At 43.6% G+C, this 12,042-nt stretch overlaps 1 protein-coding gene across 1 annotated transcript in view; it reads left to right on the top strand.

Moving 5' to 3' along the window:
• Positions 1 to 6,838: 6,838 nt before the first annotated feature.
• The window catches only part of pou6f2 (POU class 6 homeobox 2), a gene marked incomplete at both ends in the record, with an annotated part of 67,872 nt that continues 62,668 nt past the window's right edge, over positions 6,839 to 12,042 (top strand). The window contains one exon of the mRNA XM_079754743.1: positions 6,839 to 6,989. Coding sequence (XP_079610869.1) covers positions 6,839 to 6,989 — 151 coding nt within the window. The remainder of the gene's footprint in view (positions 6,990 to 12,042) is intronic.

Below are 12,042 nucleotides of genomic sequence, written 5' to 3'. Positions count from 1 at the left end.
TTTAACCAGATGGCTGCACACGGTTGCCGGCTCCAACCCCTCTGAAACTAAAGGTATGCTTTGCCTTTTCTATAATGAGATCGCGTCACTCCCGAGATCCTACTGCGTCCGCACCAACGGGGAATAGTAATATATTTTTTGTTCTTTACAATCTGCTTAGCAATGATTTATTGATCGCAGCTTCCACCTTCCTCGCCGATCCTTTTTGGGAAATCAGATTTTCACACCTTTCATGAGTGTGTATGTGGCACAGTTCCCCAGGGAGAGTGGGCGGGGGAGGGATGGAGAGGTGGGTGGGGAAGGGATGGTGTGAGGAGGTGGGGTGGGGGGGGGGGTTACTGACTTTGAGAAGAATCACAAGATGCCTTGTGTGAATCACAGTGGCTTTTCTCTGTCTAATGGCCAATGTTTTTTTCTCTCTGTCCCTCCCTCTCCCCTCTCCTTCTCTCTCCCTCCCTCTCTCTTGCTATCTATTGCTCTCTCTCTCTCTCTCTCTCTCTCTCTCTCTCTCTCTCTCTCTCTCTCTCTCTCGCTCTCTCTCATTCTCTCTTCACTTCTCTCTCCTTCTCATTCTCTCTCTTACTGTCTAGCTCTCTCGCCATCTCTACATCTCGCTCTCTCCCTCTTTCTCTCTCTCCCTCTCTCTCAGCTACCCACTTATTTTTTTCTCGCTCTGCCCCTTTCACCCCTCCACCCCCCCCTTTCTCCTTCTCTCATGCTCCCCCCCTCTCAACCCCCCCCCCCCCTCTTACATTATTTATCGATATAAACAGTGTCAATCCTTCAACTCAAGATGCTTTCCCTCTCTCTCTCTCTCTCTCTCTCTCTCTCTCTCTCTCTCTCTCTCTCTCTCTCTCTCTCTCTCCTCTCTCTCTCTCTCTCTCTCTCTCTCTCTCTCTCTCCCTCAAAGCCTTTAAAAGTCAGATGATCAGTCCGGTCTCGTACACTCACTCCCAAAAAGAGCAGGAAAAAAGCATTTCACAGAGGGGAAAAAATAAAATATTATAAAAAAATCAAATTAAATCAACAAGCAGGCATTACGTCCTCCTGAAAGCTTTGATGCTCCTGAATGTCATCCCTGTGGATCACAAACACACACACACACACACACACACACACACACACACACACACACACACACACACACACACACACACACACACACGAACACCCACATGCACAAGCAGACACACGCACAAACACGCTCTCACACGCAAATACACATTCACTCCAATGCCCGTACACACACACATACACATGCACATCACACACAGACCTGATCAGATGTACCGGGGCCCCCGTACTTTAAAGGCTTCAAAGAGTTCCTTTTAATACGGTGCTTTGATAACCCCCCCCCCCCCCGCGTCTGGACCCTGCTGACGTGCTGCCTCATGATATCTATGAGGAGTAGAGTCAAAACAGAAACACTGATAATAACCAATAAATACCAAAAATATGAGGAGCCTTTGAATTCAGAAAACTTACGAAGGTTTTGATGAAGCCCAAAAGGAGGCTATTCTGTGCAATCATATATCATATTATTATTTTAATATTGATATTTTATTTTAGATACAATTTTTGGAAGCTAAGTTGTAAATGATGAAGGTAAATTGGTACTTACCTAGCGCTGGGACCTTGCAGAAGAGAAACAGTACGTTATATTTCCCTAAGGGGGCGACAAATTCCCATCTTCGACCCAAGTATCTTCGCGGTCTGTAGGCAAATAAAGCGCAGGGATGTTCATTCTCCTCTTCATTACAGCCTATTATCCACCTAAAACACAGCAAACTGAAGGTATTTCATCTTATTATAGGTTAATTTCAGAAACATGGAAATTAAATTATAATTTATTTGATATTATTTTCATTATATTCTATATATTATACTTCTTCTTTTCAACTTTTGAAATAAGGAGTGAATAATAATAAAAAAATCGAGTTCTAATAGAGTTTTAGAATTATTTAAAACATTAATAAAATATCTGCTTTTGCATATTGAGATTTAGTGTCTGCCGGAGTCAATTGTTTCACATTTTTTATTTAAATCATAGCCAAATCATATATGATGTTAAATATATGTTTAATGCAATAACAATCTTTCCCATTAAAAACGTTTTCACATTTTCAGTTCAAACATTAATTAATTAATTAGTAAACAATGATATGAGGTATGTCCATATGTAACAATATTTGAGTAGTAAATCACCTTGATTACTGCAGTCTACTGACATAATTTTTTAATCTGCAAAATATATTTATTTTGGGAGATAATCCATTTAGGATCATCATGTTGTTAGTATTATTACATAAAAAGTATAATCTTGCTATAAAGTACATTTTTTATTCAAAACCAGCCAGGAAAGTCATATATATATATATATATATATATATATATATATATATATATACTTGAACCAGAATCTATGGACTTGTAATTATGATTATGCTTCATGAATAGTGTTTACTTGTATAGACGAGCATGTTGGCTACCAGCATGTTGGCTACTATCTTAAAGGCTGCTAGTGTGTTGGCTACTAGTCAAATGGCTACAAATTAGTTTCTACTAGCTTGGATGCTATTAGCCTGGCTACTATTAGGTTGGCTACTACATTTACATTTACATTTAGGGCATTTAGCAGACGCTTTTATCCAAAGCGACTTACAATAAGTGCATTTGTTACAATAAGTACATTTGTCATAAGAAGTGAAACAATATATCTACTAGTGTAATATTACTAGTGTGTTGGCTACTTGCGTGATGACTACTAGCCTAATGGTTACTAGCGTGTTGGCTAATGAGTGCTTGAGCGTCTGGTGACCTGCGGCCCTTCATGTGTGGCCCTGGGGAGCCGCAGAGGACAGAGCCGAGTGCTTTTCCCTGTTTCTGCCAGCTTCTTCGCTATCCCAAAGTCTACTCTCCTCCGACACTCCTGGGCACCAGCTCCCTCTTACACACACACTCGCCGCAAACACAACGCGACACGCATCAGTCACCTTAACATGTCGTTGTAGCAATTCAAGTGCTTCTGTGGATTAAATACATCCAACAAATGTTTTACAAAATAATTATAACAACATAGTGAGCTGGTTGAAAAAACAATAAAAACAAACCAAACTGTTACTGCACATACATATACCTGAGGTTAAACAACCAATCACAGTGTGTCTTGTTTTTCTGACCCTGTTTTCTTGCCCGGTGTGGCGCAGCGCAGCCTGGGGTGGTGTGCTATAGTTCCACGGGTCGCAAGGCTCCCTGGGCCAAGGAAACGTTACACCTCCTGTGATCTCATTCATCCCTGGTCTGGTTGTAGTTTGAGTTCTGAGTCACGTTCATTTTATGATTCAACACAGAGAGAGGGACACACACAGGTGGATAGAGAGATTGAGACAGAGGTGAAGAAGAGATGGAAGGATGTCAGTGAAGGAGAGAGAGGGAGAGGTAGAGAGAGGTTGAGGGGAAGGAGAAGAAAATGAGGGGTAGAAAGAGGGAGGGCTGAAGGTGAGACAGTGAGGGGCAGAGAAGGTGAGGTGAAGGTGAGAAAAGGTGAGTCGTAGAGAAGGTGAGGTGGAGAAGAGAGAGTGAGGGGTTAAGAGAGTGTAAGGTGAAGGAGAGAGAGTGAGGAGTAGAGAGAGGGTGAGGTGCAGGAGAGAGAGGGAGGGGCACAGAAAAGGTTAGGTGAAGGAAAGAGAGAGAGAGAAAGAGATAGAGAGAGAGAGAGAGAGTGACAGGCACAGATATGGTGAGGTGAAGGAGAGAGAGCGAGGAGTAGAGAGGCTGAGTTGAAGGAGAGCAAGAGAGAGGGTGAGGTGGAGGAGAGAGAGAGTGAGGAGTAGAGAGAGGCTATGTTGAAGGAGAGAGAGAGGGTGAGGTAAAGGAGAGAGAGAGAGAGAGTGAGGAGTAGAAAGTGGGTGAGGTGATGGAGAGAGAGAGACGGACAGATCCTGCTGTTTTTAGCTGTCACTGTTTTCTTTGTTCTTTCATTTGAGTATTTCAGGGCAAGGGTTTCTATTTTCTGTCTTTTTAAACCCCTTCCCACACACACAAACATACACACACATGCACACAAACACAAAAGCTTTCGTCTCTATAGGCGTTGCACATGCTCACATGCCCCTAGTGAAAATTTCATCCACAGGAAAAATAAAAACTGTGAAAATTTCCGCACCGCCTACGCGATCCGTGCGGCCGGCTCCTCTGAGCCACTCAAACAGTCAACAGACTGTGAAGAATAAATAATAAAGAACTATTGATTATTTTGATGACTGCAAGATTCAATTAGGTATTAATTTTGCCCTCCAGTGGACCTATCAAGCCGCTCAAAGGAGCCGGGCAAGGGAGAAGGGGGCAGGCCCCACTCAGACCCACGGTGTCGGGGCTCAGACTGTTTGGGGGGGGGGGGGGGGGGTGTTTACTTGACTGCAGAAGAGGTGCATTGATGTGCACTGTCCCATATTTAAGTCCCTCACCTCCCCCTCCCGCCCACCCGCCCTGGGGCCGGAGGACAGCATTGTTACCAGGGACACGAGTATCGAACGGCCCGCCCACAGCTCTTAACGTCAGCCTCAACTATTTCTATTGATTAACATTTCCATAGATTATCATGTGTCATATCAGAGTGGGCCGCTCTACTCTGACACGCACATTAAAGAGCCCCCTCAGGGTAGGAACACACACGCACGGCACACACAGGAGTGGATGCAGGGGTCACCCTGCTTCTCTCTGGGTGTTGGTCCCAGAGATGGAGGCATCCGACATATTTGTGCCACACCTGTTTCATAAATAAGGGAATGGGGAAGGATGACACAGACCTGACCTCCTGGAGTCCTCCACGGCCCGCTCCCTTCACCCGACGGGTGGTGGAGGGGGTGGGGGGTGTTTGCCATTACACACACAAACACACACACACACACCGATGGGCTGTGTGTGTGTGTGTGTCTGTGTGTGTGTGTGTGTGTGTGTTTGGTGTGTGTGTGTTTGTGTGGGAGGGGGGGGTCAACGCTGTCGCAGGGACTCTCCGGTCAAGAGACACAAGGAGGAAGAGACACAAGAAAGAGAGAATATAGAAGAGAGAGAGAGAGAGAGAGAGCCATTGAGAGCAAGAGGGAGAGCGACATTAAGGGAGAGGGGGAGAGAGGGAGAGTGACATTAGGAGAAAGAGGGGGAGAGGGAGCGTGACATTAGGGGAGAGAGAGAGTATGGAGGGGGACATGGGGAGCAAGAGGGAGAGCGACATTAGGGGAGAGGGGGAGAGAGGAGGGGGGCGTAGGGCAGGAGGAGGGAGGAGGAGCTGACGTCTAGTAGTGTCTTGGGAAGCCTCCTCCGGCTGCCTCCTCCAGTGGCTGCTGAGACTCATGGGGCAGGAGAACACACTGCTTCCTCTTGTCCTGCCTGCTACTTCCTGTACCTGGGACTATAGCTTCCGTCCTGCTGAACACACGCTTTTATTTTCTAAACTACTCTCAAGCTTTGGGTTTTCTGGAGTGCAGTGCTGGTAAGCTAAGAGCTTAAGGATTGTTCTATTTGTGTTTTTTATGCACATTGTGTCTGCAGCGTGTGTGTAAAGTAAGAAAAGCTATATGCTGTATATATAGTATAGATTGACCAGAAGAGAGATGATTGGCTGTTTTGTTTTATTTAGCATATTTGTTTATTCATTCTTTTTTCCTTCTTAATTTTTCAGCTGTAAATATTATATATATAGATCTTCGAGTTATGTTTTCATTTTTTATTGAGCCTAAATTTAAACATTCTTAATCATTAATCAATTGACAAATGATTTATTTTTCACTATATTTGTAATTTATTGGAAATTGTTTGATGCTTATATCTTGGAAGTGGCCCTTTTGTCGAAAGAAATGTATACTTTGATTGATAATTGTGCTCACAAATTTTAATGTTTTCCTTATATTTTTTTATTTTATTCTTACAATAATAATTATATTAGTATTAATAACAACATCAATAATAATAACACAATGCAATATGTTTTCATTGTTACTATTACGTAATTCATTATGTTAATTCCAAAAAGTTTAAATCATACTTTAATCACATGCATACTGTTATTGTTTATCATCTATTATTATTATTATTATCATTATTATTATTATTATAATTATTATTATTATTATTATTATTATTATTATTATTATTATTATTATTATTATTATTATTCATAATAATATGGATAATTATATTATTATTATAATTAGGGAATACACTGGTGTGGTTAAGAGCCTATAATGTTATAATGATTATTCGTATTTATAATATCATTAAATGTATAATGATTATTGTATTAATAATTATTATTATCATTAATGTATTGTAATAATTAGCATTATTATAATATTTACGTATTATAGGGCCATGGTCATGAGTTTATAGATTATTGTTAATCGAGCAGTGACATGGTTTATGGGCATTTAGATAAGTTTGACTCGTTAATAGCCAATAGACTGTTCCTAATATTATGAATGTTATTATCATGGAGAAGAGGCATGGTCTAGGAGCTTGGGGAGGTGTGTATGTGGGGAGGGCTGTTCTTTGGCAGCGCTGTGCGATCTGTAACACTCACTCCAGCAGCAGCAGCAGCCCTCTGATGAAGGAGCCCAGCGGGAGAGATACAGAGAGAGGGAGAGAGACAGAGAGGGAGAGAGGGAGAGAGACAGAGAGGGAGAGAGACGGAGCGGGAGCGGGAGTGAGTGGCAGCGGTCGAGCGAAGCAGAGTGAAAGGGAGAGCGGGTCGGAGAGAGCGAGAGTTGTATCCAGATGTGGGTCTGACCGGACTGCGTGTCGCGTGTGTGTTTTCTCCCAGCAGCCTTCCCTTCTGGATCTGATGCTTACAGGGCAGCTGAGCAAGCCCCTGGTCTCCCTGCGAGGCTCGGGGGAGCCCCACAGCCCCGACACACAGGACCTGATGGACAAGCCCCTGCTCCTCTCCTCCTCCCCAGCCCTCCTCGAGGAGCACAGCCCCGGAGCGCTCTACGGTGAGTCCAGCCTCTCTCTCTCTCCTCTCCTCTTGTCTCTAGCCCGGGGGGGCGTGCACGCTTCACTCTCTCACTCTCTCTCTGCTGTGAGGGTGAAGCGAGCGAAGGGGGGAGCAGGTGTCACTGGTGTCACCACGATGTCATCAGAGCACATCAAACTAAGTTGCGCTGGTGCGTGATTGGCTGAGGCAGTGGGACTGCTTCTCTGATGGCATTAGGGGGGGCAGACGGTGGGGTTGGGGTCGTGCCGACACAGCTCGGGAAGTCTTGCTGTTTGCTGTTTGTTTTTATTTTTATTTGATGTTTTCTCCAATTCAAGGGATGAATCGGTTGCTTTTATTGTTTTTATGACACTTTGTGATGCAAAACCTTAAAAAATGATAGTATTCACAATGTGACAAGAACATTTCATACAGAGGCTACCAAAGTGCTTTTGAGCAGTTATGATCAAGGGAAACAATTGTTTAAGGATGATAGCAGAGCTTGAACAAGTCTCTTCCCTTTAGATTTATCGAAGTTACATCTCCAACCTGGACTTCTTCTTCACTATATCCAAGTCCGCCCGTGTGCTTGCGTACTAAATGTTCTTGGTTTTCTCAACAATACCCAAATGATTATACAGAGTCACTTAGTAAACGTATGTTTTCCACTAGTCAAGCTTCCGTTAATATACTACAGTGAGCCTAATTAAGGGTGGATCTGTTGTCGTTCTGATATTGTGATCATCCTGGCTCCTTGTTAATGTGTGGTGTTGTTTAACGAGACCTGGCTCATTATCCTCATCATATTAACGACCTCTTCGCAGTCACTTACTGGGATCCCATAATGCACTGCATCAATTACCTCCACTTCATTTTGTAACTGCACTTGAATAGCCTCGAGATGAAATGAAGAGGTGCTTTCTTTTTAGTCGAAATATGTTTTCTTATGTTTTCGAGAGGTGAGATGTTATTGGGGTATTTCAACACACTCTCTGTTGTGTTTTGTATATTGTTTTGCAGTAATGCAATCACAATAATTTCCTTCGATCATCTTTATTAAAATTATCAAGATTAAATTAGTTGAAAAACAAATTTCTATAATCCGGAAAAGTAACACACTTTATTCTATATATTTATTTTAATTTATTAATTTGCATACATTATAATTTCAATTTTTTATATATTTTAGCTTGAGTTGAACAATAAATGTGTGCATGCATCGATGCATCTGTGAAGTGTGTGTGTGTGTGTGTGTGTGTGTGTGTGTGTGTGTGTGTGTGTGTGTGTGTGTGTGTGTATGTCTGTGTGTGTGTGTGAGAGACACTGTGAATCATGCTAAAGTTATCTTCCTGCCCAAAGCATGATCACGTCATATATTGTCTCCTTGATGTAAGTAACAGGACTAGAGAAGTGATGGAGGAGGGATGGAGGGAGGGGTTGAGGAGGGATGGAGGAAGGATAGAGGGAGGGGTGGAGGATGGGTGGGGGAGGGATGGAGGGAGGGGTTGAGGAGGGATGGAGGAAGGTATGGTGGGAGGGATGGAGGAATGGGATGAATGAGGGCTGGAGGAGGGATGCTGTATCTTCTGCATTATCTGCAGGCTCGTCTGAAGTAGGCATGCTTTATGGTTCTCCTCTCTTCCCATTTTCGTCAATTAACATCAAGGTTCTCTCTTCATCTGTTTTTCTTTCTCTCTTTATCTATACCCATTTCTCACTCTTTGTCCCCTCTGTCAACGAGTGTTTTCAATTGATTTCTCCTAATTCTCTATCTGTTTTCTCATCTTTTGCACCTCTTTTCGTAATTTGCATGCACAGACACACACACAGACACACACACACACACACACAAAAACACACACACGTATTATAACTGTTAATAACAATTACTATTAATACAATGATTATTATTTAATAGGGTTTGTGTAGAAGAGAGCAACAACTCATCAATGAACACATCAAGGAAAACTGTGTTAAATGTTGAGTGTGTTGTGTTGCAAAATTGGACTTGTAGAATGTCCCTTCCTATTGGTCGTCCGAGTTGTGTGTTCCCCTGCTGTGCTCGCTTCGCTCCAGAGGACCCTTCCGTCGCCGTGGGGACCGAGGGCAGGGGGTGGGGGGGGTCACCCATGGGGTCAGTGTGTGTGTGGTGGAGAGAGAGTGAGAGAAGTAGAGAATTTTACAGCAGGAGTTTAAAAGAGCCTATTGTCTTCATCACTTATGTAGACTCCCTTCTGTAATTTAGTAAAGACTGTCCACGATCCAATCATGATGTTTTTATTCGACCCAATACATTCTTATTTATTTGGCAAATACATTTTTTGTATTAGTTCAATTGAACTAAAAAAAGTCAGATTTATTAAATACATTTCCTTCTCTGGGCCAAATGTAGGTTTGTCTCAGAACAGTCAACATTGTGTTTGGATTGAAATGTGTTATCAAAATCATAGCGTTTTAAACACATGATAGTTTTAGATCCACTGTGGTTGTTGGGATGAGTGTTTAACTGGTTATAACAGCATTTGAAGAACAGTGCAGGCAAAGGCATCAGCATCATCTATTAGATCAAGTGTACATGGTGTTCCTCTCCCCTGTGGGCTTTTATTGTGAAAGGTGAGACTCAGGAGCAGTTCAGGAGCACTTTGCTTATCTTGAGAAAATGTTTTTGTGACAAGCTGTGATCATAACAAAGTTGTTATTCTAGGACGTTCTATCAGCTATGCAGAGAAACAATGAAAACATTTCATAATTTCATTTTTTAACCAATAAAATGATGTGTGAAGGCAAATAAAATGAATAAAATGTGCATAAAAGGACCAATCAAGCATCAACATAGTTAACATCACATCTGTTTAACTCTTTATCAATTAAAAGACAGCTTCAGACACACACACAAACACACACACACACACACACACACGCACGCACACACACACACACACACACACACACACACACACACACACACACACACACACACACACACACACACACACACACACACACACACACATACACATGTACGCATTGCAGGTACAGAAAGAGATATGCAGGCCTTCTCACATAGTTGTACAATTGCAATGCATCAATGAAACAAAATATAATGATATGTTATTAATGTTAATAACATTTTGAATGCAAACAATGAAACCCAATTACTTTAATGCATAATAAACATCTTCCAAAAGCTTGCGTTACATACAAAGAAGCAGTAAGTAAAAAGCAAAAGCTTTTCACACAATATTTTGGATAACGTTGTTACCCATAAAATGTTTTTCCGCCACATGCGATGAGCTGCACATGTCGAGACATTTCATCGTTGCCATGCACACTACACACCCCCACACACACACTGCGGGGACGTTGACATGTCCACAGGGAGACGTCCCCAAGACAAAACAACCGTAATGTTTGTCCACATCACTTTCTCTCTCTCTCTCTGTCTCTCCCTCTCCCCCACTCCTTCTCTCTCCCCCTCTCCCCCTCTCCCCCCTCTCTGCCCACCTCCTGTTTCCAGCGGGGTGAGAGGGCTTGTTGTCCTACTAAAAGCTTGCCTGTGCAGACAAGTCTTCCACTCCAGCTAACAGGGGGCTACGCCGTGCCCCTCCACCGCTCCCTGCCCACTCCTATTTATTCCAAGGAGAAGTGGACATTAGGTGGAAAAAGCGCCGGTTACCAAGGGGGCCAGCCATTTTAGATGTGTACAGTTTTCCTGTCTTCTCCTCCTCCCACTCTCCCACCGCGAACGGAAATCTCCCGCTCCCAGACGCCAACAGACAAGATAATAAGACACTCGCCTGCACAATTCCATATTATATTCAGCATTCAAAAGCTCATCTGTTGTCAGTTTGCATTTGCTCTCTCGTGGATGTGACGCTTCTATCATCAGGCTGTCAGAGGGAGCCGCTCCCAGAGAGACGGGAGCCCTCATTTTGTACACTTACTGTCTTCTTCAAATGGTCTGCACTTACACGGCTCCTGCCAAAATGGTGGAAGATGTTTTCCACAAAGGTCACCCCCAGAACCTCTCCCCAAAAAGAGAATAAAATGAATGTTGGATTGATTCTCGGCACCGCGGGCGGGGTCACAGGCAAAGCGGGCCATTCTGCCGGTAGAAACCTGAGCACTTTCTTCACTTTTCAGCGCTCAAATCATGTTGGAAATGTTTACAAAGAACTAATTACTTATCTTACTAAAAGTAGTCGACAGAATATACAACATTTTGACATCAGCTCGCTTTTAAACTCGGTGTCTCCAAACTCATTCAAAACAACTTCCCTTTAAACTTTAATTTGTCAGCCCAAGTTGTCGTGACTTTCTCTTCATATCTCTTTCATTCTCTCTCTCATCCCCCATCCATGGATAGACGTCTGCACACAAACACACACACACACACACACACACACACACACACACACAGAAACACACACACACACACACACACACATACACACACACACACACACACACACACACACAGCCCCCCGGAGGTCTTGTTATTATGCGTGTGTAATGAGCTTAGCGTGCACGCTGCATGATGGAATAGAATGCCTGGCCATGCAAAGCGGTCGTTAATGCTGTGCACGGGGCTAAGTCACAGAGCGGCGTCGGATAGGGCATGCTGGGTAAATAAGACTAGATAAAGAGGACCTGAGTGGCAGCCGCCCCCCTCCAGGAGCCAGATCTCATTATGGGCTTTTCACATGTGTCATGCCGCTGGGAAAGAGGCTTAATGCGTCCCTATAAAGCAGGTGTAATGCACTCAGTAATGCGTCCACGCGGGCCCTTAACGCCCCACCGCAGGGCCCGCCGCCCAGCGCAGCACCCAGCCCCAGACGGCCGCGCTTGTTTTAAATCGGCCAATCACAGCCCCCTGTTTCGCCCGAGACAGCTTCCATTCAGCAGTATTAAGCAGAACTCTGAACACTCTGTGGCCACACAGGAATTAAACATGGTTGGGTGAGGGTGCGTATCAATCACAAACAGACGGGACGGTCCACAAGCGACAGACAGGCCGCGATGCACAAAACACAATGTGTAGCGCAGCTTCAAACACACACCCACGCACGTTT

This window comes from Pollachius pollachius (assembly GCF_949987615.1).
Source record: "Pollachius pollachius genome assembly, chromosome: 17".
Taxonomy (NCBI): domain Eukaryota; kingdom Metazoa; phylum Chordata; class Actinopteri; order Gadiformes; family Gadidae; genus Pollachius; species Pollachius pollachius.
The sequence above is the reverse complement of the archived record's forward strand: the minus strand, read 5'-3'. Positions and strand labels throughout refer to the sequence as shown.